The sequence below is a fragment of the Corythoichthys intestinalis genome, chromosome 14 (genome assembly GCF_030265065.1).
Source record: "Corythoichthys intestinalis isolate RoL2023-P3 chromosome 14, ASM3026506v1, whole genome shotgun sequence".
Classification (NCBI taxonomy): Eukaryota; Metazoa; Chordata; class Actinopteri; order Syngnathiformes; family Syngnathidae; genus Corythoichthys; species Corythoichthys intestinalis.
The window spans coordinates 22,185,997-22,210,488 of record NC_080408.1 but is presented as its reverse complement, the minus strand read 5'-3'; the positions used below and the strand labels follow the sequence as shown (position 1 = coordinate 22,210,488).

The following is a 24,492-nucleotide window of genomic DNA, read 5'->3' as shown; positions in this document are numbered from 1 at the left end:
AGCAACTGAAATAATCAACTAAAATTAAGTTGGACCGAGTCCCTTCGGACATTTATTTTGAAGAGACGCTTGTTTGACGTCAGGGGATATTTACGTCCACTTTCTCACATCAAGATGGCGGCGGCACGGGAGCGAGTCGTCCGTCTGTTGGTGCAACTCGAGCGTGCCACGTAAGTACGAAGAAAAACTTCCAACTTACGAACGTTTGCAAACCGAGCGTGACGTGTAAGCTCACTTTTCAGTCAACTTTTGACGTCATGTGACCTGACGTCACTCACTTTTCCCAGAAAAGGGCCTGCAAAAAAGATTTTTGGGGCGGGGTTGACATGTAACAATGCAGTCATTTCTGGCATAGGTCATGATTGATTGACGTCTCCATGGCAACATTGACGTCATCATATTGTGGGTGTGTGTGTGTGCGTGCAGGTGTAGATGTCCCGCCCACTCCAACACTTTCCACCAAGGTAAACATTAATAAGGTTCAAAGTCCATTATTCATGGGTTGTCTTATATGCCATCCATACGTGTGCACACACATGTGTTCAATGTATTTATTCAGATTTAGCATTGGAATGAGATACATAAAATACATGTTTTTTTTACTTATTCCCACAAAGTATAATAATAACAAAACAAACAAAAAAACTCATGTATATTTTAATAAATGGTTTTTAAGCACTTAAAAATAATTCTACGTTTTAAACATGTTACTGTCCCACCAAATTATTTTTAAACAAGAATTAAGTATAAAAATGCTTGTCTTTCTTAAATGCTTTATTGAGTGTGTCCACTCAACTCTGCGCCATCTCCTCACTTACACAAAATGAGTTGTCACAGCAACTGTTTAACAACTTAAACAATGATTGACGCATGCGGCGCTTTGAGGCTGTGGCTTCCAGGGATCTGTGGCAAGATCAAACAGAAGACGTCTATTAATTATTGTTAACTTTAATAAGCAACTCCAGTGCATTGCCTGAACAACAAAGAGCAGGGAGAGTTAGACTTGGCGATCGCCTTGGGACAGCTCATCTGTATTTTTTTATTTTAATTGAAAAGAAATCTGCGATGGACTGAGGGTGTGAAGTTTGACGCGGGAAGTAGCGAGGGATCACTGTAATGCGTTTGAAAGCACTCCCAAGCGCCGCAGCCAGAATCACTGAGCGTGCCTGTCTTACAAACGCGCAAACACACGCCATCCGGTGAGGTGCGTACCGCCCATAATTTGTCAACGTGAAGGTGCGGCGTGGATACGAAGGCAGCAAATTCATTGCAGCAGGAGCAGCATGTAGAATTAATAACTTTGATCCACGCCCCCGCCTGCATCCCCTATGTAGAGGTCACACATATTGAGTCAAATCTGGAGTGTATGTGTGTGGCCCCCTTAACCTTAGTTGTTTGGTTAGCAAGTTGTTTCTTCATACATATAAAGAAATATCTAAATACAGTAAGTAATACATCTGCAATGTATTTTCTTTCTTTTATTAATTCACAGTGTTCTAACAAGGCACTTGGGCTGGGAGTTACAGTATGTAGCGCTGCAAAACTTTTTTTCCCTTTAAGCACCTGCCCCCCAAATTGTCCGTGCACGCCACTGATGCCATCATATCAATTGAAATTGGGGTGAACGGGGTTGGTTGTCACGCTTGCTAAAACTATACCAGTGTTGTGTAGTATCAGTTGTGAAATGATGAAAACTGCATCAAGAACAAATAAATCACATATGTCAAAATGACGCCCCGGGGGCCTGATGTTGCCCGCCGCATCATTTTGTGTGGCTAATGAAAGTTGTTGTTGTGCATCGACTTCATGTTCTCTCGCCCCTAAAAAAATGAATGTAAAATTTCTATAGTCCTTGATGAAATATTGAGGACTTTGAAAAGAATATTCATTGGGGTTTAGTCTTAACAAAATAGATTAAGAAAAAAAAGAATAATAAAAAGTGTAGTCATTGTTTTTTGTTTTTGTTTTAGATTAAATCCCAAATTTAAAAAGTTTGTGGCATTTCTTTATTAACTACTAACCTAGTTCTATCTAGATCTCTCACCGTCAGTGGCAGCCAATGGGTTAATACAGATTATTATTTCATTATAATGGCTTTACATTCAAAATAAAAGCGTGCAGAGTACTACTTTTCAATTATTATTCAGAATGCACTTAATCTCACACGATTCATCGCATTTAAAACTAGTAACCACTGCCCATCCCTACTTTTTAACACAATAACCTGTGACATGTGGGCATATTTTGTTTTTTTGAAGCAACATTGTAAACCTGTTCTAATTTAATAGCAAGTTTGTGTATTCTTTTTTTCATTTAGAGGGAAGTAATGTATACTATACTGTATATTCATTCATTTTTATTCCATAGCATAATGTACATAATGTAATGGTTTATGCCTCTTACAGGCTCGGTGTACGGTCAGCGTCAAATACCTCAAACGCGCCAAACGGACTACGCCTTCGAGGTAATGCGTGCCACCTTCGCCTCGGCCGTCTTGTCGGCCAAACGCAGGCTTGTGACGTGTTTGTTCTCATTCTAAGATGGCCAGTTCCAACATCCGATACGGAGAAGGAGTCAGCAGAGAAATCGGCATGGTAAATCGATCGACCACGCTACCGCCACCCAATTTAAATGGATTGAACGTCTATTGCATGATCATTCAATGCCTAACTTGGGCAGGACCTCCGGAACTTGGGTGCCGCCAACGTGTGCATAATGACAGACGGCAACCTGGCCGATCTGCCGCCCGTCAAGGCGGTTCTGGAGTCTCTAAACACCAGTGGTGTGGCGTACCAGATGTACGATGGCGTCCGCGTAGAGCCCACCGACAGCAGGTGAGACATGCCTCTCAACCCTGTCCCGAAGCGCCACTCTCACACTTCGCTCCACAGCTTCCTAGACGCCGTCGCCTTTGCCAAAAGGGGCAACTTTGACGCCTTTGTGGCAGTGGGCGGGGGCTCCGTGATAGACACGTGCAAGGCTGCCAACCTGTACTCGTCTCACCCCGACGCCGACTTCCTGGACTTTGTCAACGCGCCCATTGGGAAAGGCCGAGCCGTCACAGGCGCCTTGAAGCCGCTCATCGCGGGTAAGTGCACGACGCCCACGCTGCGGCAATGTGTCTCTATTAGTCGTGGCCAACTCTGAATCCGCCCCCCCCAGTCCCGACGACCGCCGGCACCGGCAGCGAGACGACGGGCGTGGCCATCTTTGACTATGAGCCCCTGAAGGCAAAAACGGGTAAGCCCTGCCCATCTCTAATTGGTGGAGAGTAAGGAAGTTTCATTTTAGTGGTTTAACCAATCAAACGCTAGTAAAGCGGATTATCAGTCCTTCCTTGTGATGTGATTAACTCATTGGCTGCCATTGATGGCGCTAGACGGTCCAATCCATTTGAAGTGGGAAGGACGGCAGCCTACCATTTCAAATGGATTGGACGTCTACAAACAATAAATTCATAAACTTATTTAAAGAGTTTTAATTTAATTCACATGATTGGACGTCTATCGTCGTCAATGGCACTGAAAGACTTAACTAATTGGCTGCTTTTGAAGTTGATAGACAAACCACATTGAAATTAAAACAAGATTAAATTATCTGTTTTGGTTAAAAAATTCACAATTTTAAAATATAAATTTAACATTTTTGTCGACAAAAATGTTAAATTTTGGATCTTTAACCATTAATTAACGAGTTTGTATCAAGAATTTACATTTCTTGACCGAAAACTATATACACACAAACATTAACCAATTTGGTTAAAAAATTCACAATTTTCAAATAAAAATTCAACATTTTTGTAGACAAAAATGTATCATTTTGATGTATCATTTTGCATCTTTTTTTTTTTCCATTTTAAACAAACCAAAAAAGACAACTTATGACCAATAATTAACCATTTTGTACCATAAATTAACATTTGTAGGACAAAAACTAATCTTTTTAAAATGTATTTATTTTAAAAAAAAAAAGATAACACATCAACAAATTTGAAACAAAAACAAAAAAACTGGCAATCTTTGAACAGTAGTCCACCACGGACCAAAATTATTTTTTCAAACACAATAGTAACCAATTTGGACTGAAAATGAACTGTTTTGGTTAAAAAACTTGCAATTTTTAAATTTAATTTTACATTTTGCACCCAAAAATGTATTATTTTTGACCATTTTTCAGATTTTTTTTTTAAATAAACCAAAAAAGGACCTTGTGACCATTAACTACATTCAAAACATCCTGATTCACACCACTTATGACCAAAAATGAACCTATTTTGAACCAAAATTAAAAGATAAATAAGAGTGATAACCCTATCTATAAAAACCATATTTGATTCATGAATTTTGAGCATTGTGATTTAATTTATCATAAATATGATACAAATTTATGAATAATTAGATCAAAATATTTTTTAGTTTGTTCTGAGGAACCGTTAAAGGCTTAAAGTTTAAAGAATTTAAATTTTCTGTCAATCATTTAGTAGTTTGGGCTTAGAAGAGTTATAACTATTGCCTGCCATTGACAAAAATAGCCGCCCAACTGATTTACACTGGCAAATGAGTTCAACAAGTAGGAAAAGGACAAATGATTGTCATTTTTGTCTATGGAGGCATTGCAAGCCGGGCACTCCGCCCCACCCTGGGCGTGGTGGACCCCCTCCACACTCTCAGCATGCCCAGCAGAGTTGCCGCCAACAGTGGCTTCGACGTCCTTTGGTGAGCGCCCTCCTTTCCATCTTCGCACAACGACCACTCTCACCTCTTTTCCGCTCTTGCAGCCACGCGCTGGAGTCGTACACCGCCCTGCCGTACCACCGCCGCGCCCCCTGCCCTCCCGACCCCCTCCATAGGCCCGCCTACCAAGGCAGCAACCCTATCAGCGACGTGTGGGCACGACATGCCCTCCGAGTGGTCGCCAAATATATGAAACGGTAAGGCTATATTTTTGTATTATATTATTATATTATATTATTTGTATTATTATATATTTTGTGCTTATTTTCTGACCGCCTTCAGGGCGGTGAATGACCCGGAGGACGTGGAAGCTCGTTCCAGCATGCACCTGGCCAGCGTGTTCGCCGGCATCGGATTCGGGAATGCTGGTGTCCATCTTTGGTGAGGCACCACAAAAGCAACTTTTGGATTCACTGAAACGTATGGCAGAGGTTTTTAAAAATCTTGTTGGAAGTACAACTCGAAGAATACTTGGCTAGTACCACCTTGATGGCCAACATGATCTCGTTTTCTGCCGTTGACAATGATAGACATCGGATTCATTTAAACTGGGAATGTTTGTGTTTCACTGCCATTGACGGCGATTGCATCCATTGTCTATCGGCGTCAATTTTAGTCAGTGAGTTCGTGAAAATGTAGTACGTATAGAAAATTCAATTGAAAAACATAGCTAAAAAAGTGAAAAACTAATAAAAGATTTTAAAAATTAATAAATAAAAGGTAAATATCTTAATTTAATTGAACATTTTAAATACTGTATTATATTTGAAAAATCTATATATACATATAGGTAAAATAAAACATTGATTTTGGGGGGGAATTTTAAAATTTAAATGAAAGAAAATAAATATAAACTCATCCTATTTATTTTATTTATTAATCCCCAAAATAATACATTTATATTTATTTATTTTTTTTTTATTTTTTTTAATTTTCTCATTTTTAATTCATTTAGGTTTCAGTCTTTTTATGACACCCTAACCCCAAAGTTCTATTTTTATTTTTTAATTTAAATGACTATACATATCTATTTTTTAATTAATATTTTTATTCCCCCAATGTTTTTAATGTATATTTGTTAAAGGTAAATTCAGCCATTAAGGGGCTAAATATTGAATACACTTAATTTTATTGTTATACGGTAAAGAAAACAAGTATTTTAACACCCTGCTATTTTGCTAGTTTTCCCACTTAGAAATCATGGAGGAGTCTGAAATTTTCATCGTAGATGCATGTCCACTGTAAGAGAGAGAATCTAAATAGAACAATCCAGAAATCCCAATCCATGATTTTTAACAATTTACTTGTGTGATACAGCTGCAAATAAGTATTTGAACACCTGTCTATCAGCTAGAATTCTGACCCTGAAAGACCTGTTAGTCCGCCGATTAAAAGTCCACCTCCACTCCATATATTATCCTGAATGAGATGCACTTGTTTGAGGTCAATAGCAGCATAAAGACACCTGTGCACCCCATACAATCAGTAAAACTCCAACTTGTAACATCGTCACGACCAAAGAGCTGTCCAAAGACACCAGAGACAAAATTGTTCACCTCCACAAGGCTGCCTGGGTCTTCCAACGTGAATATAACCCAAAGTACACAGCTGGGAAAACCAAGGAGTAGCTCCGTAAGAAGCATAACAAGGTTCTAGAATGGCCTAGCCGGTCTCCAGACCTAAACCCAATAGAAAACATTTTGAGGGAGCTCAAACTACGTGTTTCTCAGGGAGAGCCCAGAAACCTGATTTATGGGTGGGACCTCTGTAATGACATACAAAGGCTACTGGACGAAATATTAAAATATTGTTTTCTCAGGTGTTGAAATACTTATTTGCAGTTGTATCCCACAAATACAGTAGTTAAAAAATCATGCATTATGATTTCTGAATTTTGCTTTTCAGATTATCTCTCTGACAGTGGGCATGCACCTACGATGGAAATTTTAGACCCCTCGACTATTTCTAAGTGGAGGAACTCGCAAAATAGCAGGGTGTTCAAATACTTATTTTCTTAACTGTACAAGTATTTTTATTAGTCACTATTATTGTCTTTCATTTTCTATAACAATGAATTATAAAATGCAATTTGTGTGAATGAATCTGATGGTCAGTAAACTCCCGCGGGTCACTTCCTGATGTTTTAGAGCAGGGGTGATCATTACGTCAATCGCGATCTACCAGTCGATTGCAACACTAGTGTGGGTAGATTGTAGCATTTAAAAAAAAAGTTAATTATGTTGTGTGATCAACATATGTGGTGATGCGTTATGAGCAAAAAACAAAAGGACCCCTGATTTGGAGCATTTTCGGGTCACTTCGTGTTAATTTTGGGGCTTTTCCAGGTCCCATCCGAGTAATTTTGGGACGCGTCAGGGTCACTTTCTGTTGAGTTTGGGGTATTTTCTTCGATTGCTACCACGCTCCCTGTCAAAATGCATTGGACGTCTATTGCCGCCAATGATTTAACATGATTGCCCTATAAAGGGGCAAATAGTTTATTTTCCATTTTTCTTTCAGTCAAAATGTTTTTGTTTTCCTTCATTTCATTTCATTCCCAACCTTGGTCCTGTCTCATTGCAGTCACGGAATGTCCTATCCCATCGCAGGGAATGTGAAGACTCATAAAGCAGATGGATACAATGTGGAGCACCCCCTTGTGGTCAGTAAGACTCACCACAGTCACAGCCGAAGGACGTACAGTGATATATCGTGTTTGCCAGCCTCACGGACTGTCGGTGGTTCTGACAGCGCCGGCTGTTTTCGGCTTCACTGCTCCCGCATGTCCAGAGCGCCATTTGGAGGCCGCCGAAATCCTTGGTACACGTCGTCGGAATCGCATTCCGTATCTCAGTGGTCCCCAACCATTTTTGCACCATAGACCGGTGTGATGTAGGCCTTTTTATCAGAGACCGGCAATGTGTGGCAGAAAATTACAGTAAATATAAAATAACACAACTTGGACTAAAAACGAACATTAAGTGCAGGGAAAACGTAACTCCTAAAACTTGACTGCAAATATCCTTGGTCGCAGTCATAATGAGTTCTTCTCCAATCGTTAAAGGTTTCTTGGTTTTAGCTGTACGGTTCGCCACGAGGTATGATGGTCTCAGTGCATTCACTTTTGTTGCCTCGTTTGCCAGCTTCTAGCCATATATTATGAAGAACGGACTTGATTGCAGGCTGGCTCAGCAGGTGGCCTTTTCCCCGTAACAAAAAAGCTGTCAAAAGATGTCCGTTTTTCAGCCATCTTCTCTAACATTTGGGCTTATTATTTCCGGGAACAAATCTGATGCGCCTATGTCATAAGAGGACAAGCGCACATAGATATAAAAATTAGATGCTAGATGCTGAGCAAAACGACCGGAAGTACCCCATCCGCCATTGCTGAGGTGTGCCACCCGCAGCATACATATAGCGACGTATAGTGACCATATTTTGATTTCCAAAAAAGAGGACACTCGGCTCGGCCTCGAGATACTTAAATTTTACTCGAAATTTACTCAAAGATGCTTTATCACTTTAATATATTTAATAGTGTGCCTCCTCCGTCTGGATACGAAAATAGTTTTATTTTTGCATTCAAGCACTTGTTTTCTTTGAACAATTTTTTTTGATTGCAACAATTTTTTTTGATTGAATAATACACAAATCTACTTCCATATAATCATAGCGTCATTATTACACAGAAGTTGTTCAAAAACGAATAGCTAATAGCTATTTCATTAAAATATAATGCAGACCCATGGAAATGTTGTCCAGTCAATACACACGCAGTAGGCTATGTGCCAACTATTTTTTTTATACATTACTGTCAATACAATTGTCATTGACAAAGTGTTATTCCCACTCAATTATTATTCTCGTTCAATGTTCTAGATTGCACACAAACAATAACCCAAATAATTTGACAAACAATTCAACCAGCATGTTTCCAAACGCAGCAGTTCAAAGCTCCATTTCCTTTAATGCCTAGTGCAGCTTAGCTCACTGACCGCTACCCCATTAGCAAGCACTGGTAGCGGACGCAAAAATCAAACATTGCTATAAAAGTTAACAATCATTAGCAGCGCAACGATGCCACACCATAAGAGATTTTACACATCACACCAGTACAAAACTCCAACAGACGTCAACAGTACAGCAAGTGTACATACTGATAGCTTGTGAGCTCTTGGTGTGATGGTTTGTTTAATAATGACGCCATGATAAAGCTGGTCTGTGACTGCGCATGCATGTGCAAATTTGTATCCAAGATAGAATAAATGTATTTTTGACTTAATTATTCTTTTGGGTACATGAGCATTTGATTATTAACGTATTGATCATAAAAGTCTTAACAACTGGGCAGGCTCTCTGGGAACATGTCACAGGCAGCACAGTACCGTAGTATTCTGTGCAAAGCGTCAGTCAATTTCAACACACGCTAATTGATCCCGTGAAAAATAATGAAAAATTGTACATTTTAATGAATTTATAAAACCCCGCCGGACGCCCCGGATAGGATGTAAAAAGTGGACATGTCCGGGCAAAAGGACGTTTGGTCACCCTAGCATAAAGCCAACAGCAACTAACGTTACTGTTTACATTGTTGGCACACCTATAGCAGCCCAGCGTCAGTCAAACACCCGAGTAATGGTGGCCAACCACTAGAGGGCGACGTACACAAATCTGTACACGGATTAGTCAATACAAGTAGACAGGCATATTGATGTGTCAAGAGGCACAGGCCAGATTGCGGTCCTGAACAATTAACAATCTGCGGCGCTGGAGCAAATGCGCCATGGACTGGGTACCGGTCCCCGGCCCATTGGTTGGGGATCACTGGTCACCATCTGACGTACTGATCACCATCTCCCGTAACCGATGAGGGCCAATGCTCGTTGTCTTCAGGTGCTGATGTGGGTCGCGTGAAGAGAGCGGACGCAGGTGCTGCACTGGCTGACACCTTGCGCAACTTCCTTTCAGAGCTGAAGGTGGAGGACGGGCTTGCCGCCGTGGGCTACAACAAAGACGACATCCCCACGTTGGTCAAAGGAACTATTCCGCAGGTGGAACAGACGGACGCTCCTCTTCTGTTTCCCCACCAATCTGAAAGGTTTTATTTCTGTGTTACCTTTCAGGAGCGCGTGACTAAACTTTCTCCTCGTGAGCACAGCGAGGACGACTTGACGTGTCTGTTCGAGGCATCCATGAAGCTCTACTAATATAGAAGAGGTTGAATTTGAACTTCTAATTGAAATTATTCAGCATCAAAATTCAGCTGCAAAAAAATTACTTGCAAAATATTCTGTCACAAAGAATTCAATTTTTTTTCTTGGTAACTGAAATTTTTGTACCTGAACTTTTGTGACTTGAGTTTTTTGCAACCAGATTTTTGACATTATTGTGTGGGGGGGGTTTTGCCGCCAAATTCCAATGGTGGAAAGAAAAAAAAATTCAAATTCAAGCTCAAGTGCCACAGATTTACTTCCGTCTCGGATCATGACGGGAAATCCACTCCAACATTATTTTTGGGGCACTTTTTTTATTAGGAAACATTTGATACAAATGAAGTTTTGAATTTTTCAAATCAAATCTTGAAGTGCACTTTAAAGTCCAATATCATAAATCATCAAGAAATAAGACAAGTGGGAACCTAAACAATTAGTAAGCCTTAAACATTTCAATCACTGAAGTCAACTATATCATAAATCATCAAGAAATAAGACAAGTGGGAACCTAAATAATTACTAAGCCTCAAATATGTCAATCACTGAAGTCAAATATATCACAAATCATCATGAAATAAGTGGGAACCTAAACAATTAATATATGACAGTGAAGTCAAATGTCATAAATCATCACCAAATAAGACAACGGGAAACTTAAACAATTACTAAGCCTGAAATATGTCACTTAATGCAGTCAAATATCATAAATCATCACCAAATAAGACAAGGGGGGAACCTAAACAATTACTAAGCCTTAAATATGTCATTTAGTTTTAGTTCAATGAAGTGAAATCTGTGTACAGTTCTTGTTGAGATATATAAAAGTGGAGATTCTCCATCAATCAATCAAAATAAAAAGATACTCAGCTTTATTTAAAAGCTTCCATTTTTGTTGTTCCAAGTTAAAAGGAGTCTATTAAAGAGATGTTCCTGCTCAAGAAATCAATAAAAAGCTGCAATGAACAACCCGTCCAGTCCTTTTAAAAACAAACAAAAAAAAAAGCAACAATTGTACGATACTTACACACATGGCTTACTTCCAAATTCATTCACTTGAGCAAAATTACAGTCAAAAGAGTTGTCAAAAAGCAGGCGTGACCCTCGCGATGACGCTTCATGACTATTCGCAGCCTCCGTCCGTCGTGACGTCTCTCTGTTAGGTCAGCCAAAAGAGAATTTGCTCAAAGCGTGGCCCAAACAAGAAGCTTGAGTTCAGCCTACATTGTTACACTTCTCAGAGTTAACACTAGATAGAGCTGGTCATTCAAACAGTGTCTCTCCTTTAGCTCAGGAGTCAAAACCTTACATTTGAAAATCAAAGTAGCAAACAGAAGAATTTTAGTACATATTGTTTAACATAAATAAAATAATCCAATCCAATATGATAAAGTGAGCGATCATGGTTGTTATTTTCTTTACTTTTTATAATAATTTCAACCATGTATAACAAGAATATCAAATGTATTCAATATTTAACCCCTAGATGACTGAAAAACAACAGAGGAATACACAAGTAGTCAAGATAGTATTATAGTGATCCCTCGTTTTTCGCGGTTAATGGGGACCAGAACCCGCCGCGATAAGTGAAAAACCGTGAAGTAGCCCCCCCCCCCCCAAAAAAATTGTGTGTGTTCAATGTATTTATTATTACTATGTATTATTAGCAATGGGAATACATATAAGACATGTTTTTCCCTTTTTTTCCCCCCAAAGTATAATTTAGAAAAGATTATGTATATATTATATTATATATATTATATATATTAGGGCTGTCAAACAATAAAAAAATTTAATCAGTTAATTAATTACAGCTTAAAAATTAATTAATCGCAATTCAAACCATCTATAAAATATGCCATATTTTTCTGTAAATTATTGTTGGAATGGAAAGATACAAGATGGATATATACATTCAACATACGGTACATAAGTACTGTATTTGTTTATTATAACAATAAATCAACAAGATGGCATTAACATTATTAACACTCTGTTAAAGCGATCCATGGATAGAAAGACTTGTAGTTCTTAAAATAATAATAACAATAATTACACAATGCTCATGGGTGCTGAAGCCCATAAAATCAGTCGCACCCAAGCGCTAGCAGAGGGCGACAAAAGTCCAAAAAACACAAGTAACAAGTGGACATTGCACTGTGCTGTCATTTTAATCTGTTTGAGCGAGGCATGTGCGTTAATTGCGTCTAAAAAATTAATTACCACCCGTTAACGCGATAATGTTGACAGTCCTAATATATACGTCAAAAAACAGACAAGACTGAAAAAGCAGTTTCTGCTCTTGCACCCCTCTTTAAAATAAACTGATGTATTTTAAGCCAAAAGAACTGTTGTGTTTGATAGAACAATATGTCTATATGCTGCCATAGCAGATTCATGGCGCATTAAGCCCCCAAACTATTTTTAATTTGTCCGTTTTACCCTGGCAAACCCCCGTTTACAGATGTCGCGCAACCACTTTTGTTTCAACCCAGCCATAAAAAGAAGGTAATTATATTCAAACTGTCTGTAATTTTTAGCTTAAAATCATTAATTGATGACTAATATCTCGTTTAACAAAAATCGACTTTAAAAAATTATTCACTGGCATATTTGAAACTTTTAAACAAATTACGTCACAATGAAAAAAATGGTGTCTGTAAATAAGTCACGGATGTCTACCTCATAACTGTGGCTTAATTTTTTTTTTGGGTTACTGTCACATTTTCCCTGATATGTTATTGGTAAATAATCGATCCAAACAAAGAAAAATTGCACACAAAAAAAACTTTTAAAAGGGTAAATATATGAAAACGAACATCTCGACCACTCCTTGATGTCTGCGATTTCTGCATCGCGACCCTTGTTATATTACCATGTTTCACCCATAAAATCGTCCAAAAAATCCAGCTGTGGCCAATCACATCTGTGTCTTGACACTCGATGATACATGCTACATGGAGCTTTTGGATCGAAAAGAGGTAAGTACGTGATAATATCTCTTTTAAATCGTGGCGTCTTTAATTATGCTCTCGCGTGCTCTCACCTCCAGTTAGGGTTTGGCTGTTTAAAAATGTTTTTTTTCTTTAAATACCCTCCTGTTTAAAAATTTTCTTCCTCCAGAAAATAAAGGTTTTAAGCTTTCCAATTATGTATCACACTTGCATATAGGACCATTTTGAAATTTGGCCAAATTGGGGGTCTCAGAGCAGAACTTCAAGTCACCCTGAGTGTTTTCCGCCATATATACTAGTATATACAGTATATATACACTCACCGGCCACTTTATTAGGTACACCATGCTAGTAACGGGTTGGACCCCCTTCTGCCTTCAGAACTGCCTCAATTCTTCGTGTCATAGATTCAACAAGGTGCTGGAAGCATTCCTCAGAGTTTGGTCCATATTGACATGATAGCATCACACAGTTGGTGCAGATTTGTCGGCTGCACATCCATGATGCGAATCTCCCGTTCCACCACATCCCAAAGATGCTCTATTGGATTGAGATCTGGTGACTGTGAAGGCCATTTGAGTACAGTGAACTCATTGTCATGTTCAAGAAACCAGTCTGAGATGATTTCAGCTTTATGACATAGCGCATTATCCTGCTGAAAGTAGCCATCAGAAGTTGGGTACATTGTGGTCATAAAGGGATGGACATGGTCAGCAACAACACTCAGGTAGGCTGTGGCGTTCCAACGATGCTCAATTGGTACCAAGGGGCCCAAAAATCATCAATCATCAAATCACCTTTCTTCCCCATACTGATGCTCGGTTTGAACTGCAGGAGATTGTCTTAAACCATGTCTACATGCCTAAATGCACTGAGTTGCCGCCATGTGATTGGCTGATTAGAAATGAAGTGTTAACGGGCAGTTGGAAAGGTGTACCTAACAAAGTGGCCGGTGAGTGTATGTTTTAATAAATGGTTTTTAAGCAATTGTAATAATTATGATCAGTTTTAAACATGTTAGTGTCCCATCAAATTATTTTTAAACAAGAATAAAGTAGTAGAAAAATCAAACACAAACATCTGTCAAATCTTTAACTTTAATAAGCAACTCTAGTCCAGTGCCTGACCAACAAAGAGCAGGGAGAGGGAGGGAGCAAGAGTGAGACTACGCAATCGGCTTGGGACTGCTCATCTGTGTTTTTAATTGAAAAAAAATCCGCGATGGACTGAGGGCGCGAAGTTTGAAGCGCAAAGTTGCGAGAGATCACTGTACTACAAAAAAAAATTTAAAAAAAAAATAAAAAAAAAAAAATCTTTAAAAATACTACAAAATATTGGAAAATCATAAAATGGAAAACAGCCCCCCAAAAATAATATTTAAAAATAATTTAAAAGAAATAATAAAAATTCATTTTTATATAGCTTTTTCTTTTTCATTTTTGAAATGTTCAGATTTTTTAAAAATTTGATTTAATTTTGTCTACATATATTTATATTTTATATACCGTATTTAACTTTAATTTTGTATAACTTTTCAGATTTTTTGTTTTGATTTTCCAATCCAATTCGACTGTCAGCCCTCCCAAAAATGAAGTCGCAGCAAATGAGTTATTACTTTGGACGCCTCCGTTTTACGCGTTTTACCTCAAAGGGCTCGCTTTTGATCCTGATCGTTTCGGCCACGTCGGCCACTTCGGCGGGCTGCAAGCACCACCACACTTCCTGCCCCAGCAGCGGGAAGCAGAAGAGCTCGCCTTGGCCAACGTCTCCTTGGCGAGCGCCACCCGCCGGCTGCAGGAGCCCGTCACTCTCGTGGGAAATCGCTGTCATCCTGGCATCCTCTGACAGCTGAACACCAAAAGAAGCCACGGGTGGTCAGGATATCACCATCGAATTTAGCCTCTGCGGTTTACCTCCGGGCGAGATGAAGTGGCGATGGCGCCTCCGTGCTCCACGCTGTGGGCGGGGCTCCAGTCTGTCAGCATGTTGAGAATCTCGCCGCTCATCAGGTGATCCTGGAGCACAAACGCATCATGTAACTCAACAGTTGGGTGGCCAATGCCATACATCCAGATTTATGTAAAATTGTCCTTTATTGAAGCCTTTATTGGGCATGTGACTACTTTTACCTACGCCCGTAAGAGGTGTGAAAATTTTGGGGTTATGAGGTCACAGAGGTCAAAAAAGGAATTTCGCAATAACTGAAGAACGAATAAAGGGATTATTATCAATCTTGCAGGGTTGTTGTTTTCGTCAGTGATGAAGATAACTCAAATCTTTCGTCGCAGAACAATTTTTTTCATTACGATGACGAGATGATAACGAGCTAAAAATGTGTCTTGTGAGACTAAAACATTATGAGACATCTGAACTGCGACAGTGTCATATAATCATACTGTAGGGCATTTTCTTATTCTACGTGTAATTAGTCAGCCTGCATCGTAGCAATGTTTGGGTCATGTCACTCATGTGAGATATGCTGCCCCCACCACCACCCACCATCCTCACTAGTGTTTAGGATGTGCTTCAAGCTGCATTCCAGGCTTGCTTGTTTTGAAACACTTGGTAAGATTTGGTTTCTTATTTTGGTAAGAGAGAATATGCAATATTGCTTTAACCTTTAAAGGTCTGTACTGACTGAGCATCAGACACAATTAGTACCTTTAGCAAAGCATTTGTGTTAGCATTAGCATAAACTTTAGCGTGGCGAGCATCCTTTTAAACTCTCGGACGTAAGTGAAAATGTACTGTTTTCCGGCTGAGTTCGTATTGTCATCACGAATTCAGCTTTGTCCTACAATATGTGCTCGTCTGTCAGTGTTATGTCTTCATTCAAAATTGTTGGAAACACTTTACACTACACTACGTGTATTTTTGGACAAAAAAAATTTGATTTTACAGATGAAAAGTTTTTGTTGACGAAAACTAGACAAAGATGAACACATTTTGAAATGACAAAAAAAATAGGACGAAGACTAATAAGTATTTTTGTCCAAAATAGTAGGCGAAAATTAAAAGGGCTGCCAAAGACAACATTGTCTTGCAGGATATTTTTTATAATATTAAGTAGAAGAGCTGATTACATTTTGGTGTAGAGAAGTCAGACTGGTCAGTAAAAAGAATTTTGTTATAACTCAAGTACAAAGAAAGAGATTATTATCAAACTTGCATGATATGTCTGTCATATGAAACTGGGATTACATCTGCAGTAATGCGGTCATAAATCAAATAGGTCAATTTTTTGTGATAACACGAGAACGAATAAAGGGATTATTATCAATCTTGCAGTATATGTTTGTAGTATGAAGTGGAAGAGGTTATTACATCACAAGATAATGAGGTCAAAGGTAACAGTTATTCATACAGTGGAGCAAATAAGTATTTAGTCAACCACCAATTGTGCAAGTTCTCATACTTTAAAAGATTAGAGAGGCCTGTAATTGTCAACATGGGTAAACCTCAACCATGAGAGAGAATGTGGAAAAAAAACAGAAAATCACATTGTTTGATTTTTAAAGACTTCCAAATTAGAGTGGAAAATAAGTATTTGGTCACCTACAAACAAGCAAGATTTCTGGCTGTCAAAGAGGTCTAACGTCTTCTAACGAGGTCTATTGAAGTCTAACGAGGCTCCACTCGTTACCTGTATTTATGGCACCTGTTTTAACTCATTATCGGTATAAAAGACACCTGTCCACAACTTCAGTCAGTCACACTCCAAACTCCACTATGGCCAAGACCAAAGAGCTGTCGAAGGACACCAGGGACAAAAGTGTAAGAATACTGTATTGCATCCAAATAACACCATACCAACTGTGAAGCATGGGAGTGGAAACATCATGCTTTTGGGCTGTTTTTCTGCAAAGGGACCAGTACGACTGATCTGTGTAAAGGAAAGAATGAATGGGGCCATGTATCGAGAGTGAAAATCTCCTTCCATCAGCAAGGGCATTGAAGATGAGACATGGCTGGGTCTTCCAGCATGGCAACGATCCCAAACACACAGCCAGGGCAACAAAGGAGTGGCTTCGTAAGAAGCATTTCAAGGTCCTGGAGTGGCCTAGCCCACAGGTGTCAAACCGATTCCAGAAGGGGCCAAGTGGGTGCTGGATTTTGTTCCAACCGATAACACGCAGAGTTTACCCAATGAACTTTCTGCTGAAACAAGCAGCACCTGACAAAGTCTAAATGATTACACATGTAAAAGATCTAATTGGTGAAAAGGTGTCCTCTTCATTGGTTGGAAAGCAAACCTGCACCCACTTGGCCCTTTCTGGAATCGGTTTGACACCTGTGGCCTAGCCAGTCTCCTGATCTCAACCCCATAGAAAATCTGTGGAGGGAGTTGAAAGTCCGTGTTGCCCAACGACAGCCCCAAAACATCACTGCTCTAGAGGAGATCTGCATGGAGGAATGGGCCAAAATACCAGCAACAGTGTGTGAAAAGCTTGTAAAAAGTTACAGAAAACGTTTAGCCTCCGTTATTGCCAACAAAGGGTACGTAACAAAGTATTGAGATGAACTTTTGGTATTGATTAAATACTTATTTTCCACCATGATTTGCAAATACATTCTTTAAAAATCAAACAATGTGATTTTATGGGTTTTTTTTCCACATTCGGTCTCTCATGGTTGAGGTTTACCCATGTTTACAATTACACGTCTCTCTAATATTTCCAAGTGGGAGAACTTGCACAATTAGTGGTTGACTAAATACTAATTTGCCCCACTGAATATACTGTATGTATATTCATAGAATTAAACTCATTCTTTACCATTGACAATAATATAGGTCCAATTTATCTATCACCCCTCCCAGTCAAAATGGATCGGACGGCTGGCTCTGTCAAGGGCGGCCAAAAGTTCAATATGTGCCCTACAAAGGGTTAAATGCCAAACTCGGGTCAAGGAAGTCGAGTCTTACCTCCGAGTGAGACAAGATCGCGTCTCGGTCTTTGTTGTCACCTCCTCGTGGGGGGCTCCATTCAGTAAGCATGTTGAGAATCTCGCTGCTCATCAGGTGATCCTGGAAGTAACGCTCACCCGTCACCTGTTGCTCCATGAACCACCAACTTTGGGGCACCTTTGTGGTCTTGACCAACCAACCTTGCTGCCTGCCTCCGCCTTGAACGGCGGCTGTTCATGGGAGGAAGATGATGAGGAGGAGGAGGAAGTAGAGGTGGAAGAGGCGTCGTCGGACGAGCTGGAGGACGAAGAGCTGGTGCGGTGCGCGGCCGAGTCGGGGTGTCGCCGCAGGACAGGGCGAAGGCCCTCCTTCTGCACCTTCCTCTTCAAGGTGGAGTTCCAGCGGTTTTTGATGGCATTGTCTGGCCTGGGGAGACTCAGCGTGAGACGGACACCGCTACGGGCTGAGATCGGGGGGCCTACCTGCCCGGCAGGAGCTTAGAAATGTTGGCCCAACGGTTGCCCAGCAGCCTTTGTGCCTGGCAGATGATGTGGTCTTCCTCGGGCGTCCAGCGGCTCTTTATGACCTTGGGGTTAAGGTGATTGAGCCAGCGCTCACGGCACTGCTTCCCGTTGCGGCTGCGCATGTGCTTGGCAATCAGCGACCAGTGCTTCTTGCCGAACTTGCGCACCAATTCCATCACCTGCCACGCGTCGACGCTGTCAGCCACGTCGGAACGTCAGCTCGAAAGTCGCCCACTCTCACTCACCCGCTCGTCTTCCTCCAGCGTCCAGGGGCCTTTCACCTGCTCCACGCACTTGTCCTGCGCCCATGCCGACACCGAGCCTTCGCCCTGATGCAGCCACAGATAAGGGATATCAATAAAATGCACTCGTGGTCAAAAGCACTGTGATACTTTACCATTCAGTCAGATAAGAAAGTGTCTCAAACTTTTGACCAATGGTAAGGATTTAGTGCAGAAAACTCATTTAAATAATGTTGACTGAAAAAAAAAAAATTAGATTGTTTCTGTGTTGGTCTTAACAGGGAGCCGCTGGACACAGCCATGTTAGATGAGCAATGTCATATTCATTGTTGCCACTAGAGGGAAGTGTATCCACCCAAATGAATAAAATTAAATGCAAACACTTTCAAAACAAACCATTTCAATGCCACTAATCAAAAGAATCCTCCAAGCAGCAAAATTTCATTTGAAGCTTTTTTCTAATCGAATTACTCGAGTTAATCGTTGCAGCTCTAATGGGGTTAATAACCAAAATTCACCTTTCTGATTAATTCTTTTTAAATAAAAAAAAAAAAAAAATCCAAAATTTTTATTATCAAATATTAAAATGGTTTTTAAATTTTATATTCAGTATTGGGCTTTTATTTCTTATTATTTTTATCTTTTTTTCATTTTTAGAATGTTCTCATTTTTTCCTGTACTGTATTTTTAATTCATTTTTCTATATTTAGTATTTTTATTTACTCATTGACTGGTTTGGGACAGCTATCGCCATTAATAGCGGTGAAACATGATTGCTCAATGCCAACCATCCCGGTCCCAATGGATTGGACGTCTGTTCCCATCAGTGGCATGAAACATTTGATGTGTATTGCAGTCAATGACGAGTTAAGAGTGGTTTCTGTACCGTATTGGCCCAAATATAAGTGTGTTTTTTGCATTGAAATAAGACTGAAAAAGAGGGGGTCCTCTTATATTCGTGGTCTAGACATTATACCCATTCACGACACTAGATGGCGCCAGATATCATTGAAGCGATGTTCTGTCATGACAGATCTCAGCTACTCTCAAGTTTAACCAGTTGGCATTATTTTATTGCAATGGTTTTCCTTATTCAGATTTGTTTCAAGACTATATTTACAGTTAGACTTCACTTTGATGGTTAATGCAGTTATTGCAATTTTGTTGTTTTATCACAATAGGTTGGTTTATTTACATTTCAAAAACCAGAAGCCATTCATTTACAAATGTGATTGCACTTTAATTTACATATTTAAATGTTCAGATATTAAGATTTGAATGAGGCAAAATAACACGCTTTTTCTCTCAAATATATTGTTATAATAATTTGTTTCAGATGTACTGTAATTATTTTGTGTATAAAAATTAATTTGGTGTTCAAAAAGTCTTTTTTCAAACTTGAGTCTTGAAAAAGAGGGGCTTGTCTTATAGTCAGGGCCGTCTTATATTCGGGCCAATACGGTACTTTTGATAACCATATCTAAGAGTGCTTTTTTTTAAATCACATTTTAAATGATAGCGATGAAAACTTCTAACACTGACCTCCTCTTTGAGCCAGTCCGGCTTGTCGGCCGGAGCCGAACGGGAACATCGGCGACCATCGTCTTTGGCCTGCGGCGAGCAGCAACAGCATCGCTTGGCCCTGGCACACAAAGGGCAAAAGGACAAAACGCACGACACCACGCCAAACAACACAGCACAAGGGATGGACGCTCATTGAGGGGGCCGGCCACCAATGCCATTCCAGGGTCTAGGATGTGTACACTCATTGAAGACCAGGAATGCCAAAAATAAATGAATAAATGTGTCATTAAATTGTTATTATTACTTCCGCCGGTAGATGAAACCTACGGAAGGTGAAGATTATGCATTTGTTTCCGTATCTCCATGTTCAAGGCACCTTAAGAACGAATACAGGGATATTACCGAGCTCGTAGGATATATTTGCAATATGGAAGAGGTCATTAAACTTTGGGGTCATGGGTCAGTGGTCACAGGCCCTTGTATATATGGTGGACATCTGCTACCTCAGATTGCTTCTCTAATTTCAATATTTATTTCAATAAATAACTGTTGAAATATTGATAAATATGGAAATATTTAAATTGCTTTATATAAATAAAATTAAAACTTGAAATTAATGTTTAATTTTTTTTAAATGAATGACATTGAAATTAATGCTGACAAAAATGTTTAAATAAAAATTCAAATAAAAATGTATACGGCGGAAAACACTCAGGTGACTTGAAGTTCCGCTCTGGGACCCCCAATTTGGCTAAATTTCAAAATTGTCTGATATGCATGTGTGATACATCATTGGAAAGCTTAAAATCTCAATTTTCTGGGGGAAGAAAAATTTTGAACAGGAGGGCATTTTTGGAAAAAAAAAAAGAAAATTTATACAGCAAAACCCTATCTGGAGGTGAGAGCACACGAGTGCAGAATTACAGACGCCATGACTTTACCGAGATATTATCACGTACTTATTTTGTTTCGATCCAAAAACTCCATGTAGCATTTATCACTGAGTGTCAAGACACAGCTGTGAATGGCCACAGCCGGATATTTTTGGGATTTTATGGGTGAAACGTGGTAATATAACAAGGGTCGCGATGCAAAAATCGCAGACATCAAGGAGTGGTCGAGATTTTCTTTTTAATATATTTACCCTTTTAAATGTTTTTTTGTTTTGTTTGGATCGATGATTTATCATCTAAAATATTGGGGGAAAATGCGACAGTAACAAAAAAATACAATTAAGCGATAGCTATTAGGTAGATATCCGTGACTTTTTTACAGACACCATTTTTTTCATTGTGACATCATTTGTTTAAATGTTATGTGAGTGAATAATTTTTTTAAGTCTTTTATTTTATTTTATTTTTTTTTACGAAATATTAGACATGAATTAATGATTCTAAGCTAAAAACGACAGGCATTTTGAATAATAAATATAATTGCTGAGCCTGTTTTTATAGCTGGGTTGAAACAAAAGCGGTTGCGCGACGTCTGTAAACGGGGGTTTGCAGGGTAAAACAGACAAATTAAAAATAGTTCGGGGGCTTCATGTGCCCTGAATCTGCTATGGCAGCAAACAGACATATTGTTCTATCAAACACAACAGTTGTTTTGGCTTAAAATACAGCAGTTTCTTTTAAAGAGGAGTGCAAGAGCAGAAACTGCTTTTTCATTCTTGTCTGTGTTTTCCGCCATATATCATTCATTCATTCATTGTCCTAGCTGCTTATCCTCACTAGGGTCACGGGGGTGCTGCAGCCAGTCCCAGCTAACTACAGGCAGTAGGCAGGGTACACCCTGAACTGGTTGCCAGCCAACTGCAGGGCACAAGGATACAAACAACCATTCGCATAGACACTCATACCTAGGGACAATTTAGAGCAGGGGTCTCCAAACCAGTCCTCAAGGCCGCTGTGGGTCCTGGTTTTTGTTCATACTGATCAAGCGCATACTTTTGACCAATGTGGTTTGTACTAAAACAAGCAGCACCTGACTGCAATCAACTGATTACATTAATAAAACACCTGATTGGTGAAAAGGTGTGGTCTTGATTTATTGGAGTGAAATCCTGCACCCACTGCGGCCCTATGTGGAATAGTTTGGAGACCACTGATTTAGAGTGTTAGATCGGCATAGACACTCGTGCCTAGGGACAATTTAGAGTGTTAGATCGGCCTACCATGCATGTTTCTGGGATGTAGGGGGAAAATGGACAACAAGGAGAAAATCTACGCAGGCACCGGGAGAACATGCAAACTCCACACAGGAAGGCCTGAGCTCGGAATTGAACCCTTGATCTCAGAACTGTGGGGCGGACGTGCTAACCACTCTGCACTGCAGTGCCGCCACAAGAAATGTATATAAATTAATAAATATTATTTTATTCTAAATACACATAAAATTGCAAATAAAAACATTGAAGAAATACATTTTAGATAAATGTTGAAATAAAACATAAATATTGATATACTTTTGTCATTCATGGACTGCCAAAATTCAATAAATAAAAAACATAATGATGCTGAAATAAAAATAACAAACACTCAAAGATTTTATTAATTTATATTAATAAATATTAAAAAAAAAAAAAAAAAAAACAATAAATAGTAACATTTTTTTTTACCTGTCCTGTTCAGCTGTTTAGGCACGTAGAATGGGAATCTTGAGTGTCCTGGTCTGAACAGTTTTATTGTGTCACATGGGAGTTTGATGTACTCCCATTGTGGTTGTTCATTACGTTTTATTTATTTGGAAAAAGAAGCAAACAGGAAGGAGTTTTGGGGGGACAGAAAAGAAGCAGACAATGCAGTAAAAGAACCAACAAGTATTTTTAAAAATGTCTTTTTGCCCCGATTTTATTTTATTGAAGAAAATTGACACCTCTTATTCGGAAATCTTGCGATATTTTTTCAGATGACATAGTATTATTATCTTCACACAAATGTTGTAATTGATTAATTCCTTTCTTTCCATATACTATAAAAATTATGTATTTTTTTACTGAAATAATAAATAAATGTTGAAATAAAAATACAAAAACTAATAATAAAACTGAAAAACATTGCAATAATTACAAACACATTTTAAATAATATTAATAATTTAGTTTCGGCATTCCTGGTCCTCCATATACACTACTTATTTGGAATGCTTAAGATCAATAAACACTGTTGCATGTGTAAAGTGTGGTGATGTCTGACCCGGCTCTGTGGCTTCGACCGCTCATCGTGTGGCTGGTTGGCGAGTGGGCAGGCAGGGTGGGCGGGACGCTCCCAGACACCTGACTAACAGGGACAATTACGAACAGAAACTTTGATTGCTTTGGTGAAGAGGGTTTGGTAAAGAAAATATGAAAATAATTGTGCATTGTTCATACTTGATATTATTTTTAACGCAAAAAAGAACAAAATCTTAAGGTGTGTCAGTTAATTTTTTTCAGTGCCATATGCCAAAAAAAACCTTCTGTTTTTCCCTCATTACTTATTACTTATAAATCCAATCTATCAGGCGGTCGCCTGTCGCGTGCAGGATAACGACGTTCAACAGTAACTTCCGATTTTCCACTTGTGGAAACAGGTTCCGATACCGTTTCAGGTTCCGTTTGTGCATTGGTTGAATTAGACACAATTACAGCAGGATTGTTTGGAACCTTTAAATGAGTTTTTGTTACGAGTAGACGTTTAATCCACTTGAATTGGGAGGGTGGTCGTCTGGCACCGTCAATGATAGCCAATGAGATGTTAAAACTGCTATTCTGTTATTGCCATTCCTCTGATGGCGTCTTTTTTTTTTCTTCAAAATTTCATTTCACTTCGAGAGATGATTAGGGCCACTGAAGAAAAAAAAAGTGGCCAAAATTCTGAATATTGACTCATTTTCATTGACTAGCTCATAAAATTGTGTCTTCAAATCGTTTCTAATCGAAAATTAAATCCGCCAGACCTGCAGTTGACATTTTCGTTATGAAATGACACAAAATTGGCTTTGATTTTTTATTATTTTTTTAATCTGACGTTTAGATAAATTATTTGAAAGTGAAAAATATATTTTAAAAAGGGGACAAATATTGAGTGAAATTTCTAACTGAAAACACGAATGATTAACTTAGCACTCAGCAATGTGTCTTGATAAGATTTCAACGGATTTGATTAGGAAGAAGGGGAGAAAAAGACTTTGAAAGTTGAAAGCCTTTTGTCGCTCTGAGCGTTTATTCTACTGACAACCATTTGACGTACACTTGTTTGATGACGCAACTCACCAGAAAGTTCAAGAGGTCGTGCGGCTAGAGGTGGCTAGGCTAAGCTAAGGTAAGATAACTTCAAATATGCTAACGATTGAAGACCCAACTCCAAATTGTAACTGACGTCCAGCGAACTACCAACGGCTGCGGGACCCCATCAAAGAGC

General features: G+C 39.2%; 2 protein-coding genes across 2 annotated transcripts; one reads left to right on the top strand and one right to left on the bottom strand.

Moving 5' to 3' along the window:
- Nucleotides 1–84: 84 nt before the first annotated feature.
- On the top strand, nt 85–15,438 carry adhfe1 (alcohol dehydrogenase iron containing 1). The gene is made up of 14 exons (XM_057858315.1): nt 85–170; nt 427–464; nt 2,406–2,464; nt 2,541–2,594; nt 2,680–2,834; nt 2,892–3,088; nt 3,163–3,240; nt 4,610–4,715; nt 4,778–4,930; nt 5,016–5,114; nt 7,317–7,395; nt 7,457–7,553; nt 9,627–9,784; nt 9,857–15,438. Exons 1-14 carry the CDS (start codon nt 115–117, stop codon nt 9,938–9,940), a joined length of 1,413 nt encoding a protein of 470 aa, XP_057714298.1. The 5' UTR covers nt 85–114; the 3' UTR covers nt 9,941–15,438.
- On the bottom strand, nt 10,209–24,492 carry LOC130930392 (transcriptional activator Myb-like). Its single transcript, XM_057858316.1, has 10 exons — nt 24,345–24,492; nt 23,287–23,370; nt 20,112–20,211; nt 18,573–18,656; nt 18,286–18,506; nt 18,004–18,229; nt 17,822–17,923; nt 14,811–14,912; nt 14,542–14,745; nt 10,209–11,099 (listed from the first exon to the last, which is right to left on the bottom strand). Exons 2-10 carry the CDS (start codon nt 23,310–23,312, stop codon nt 11,067–11,069), a joined length of 1,098 nt encoding a protein of 365 aa, XP_057714299.1. The 5' UTR covers nt 23,313–23,370; nt 24,345–24,492; the 3' UTR covers nt 10,209–11,066.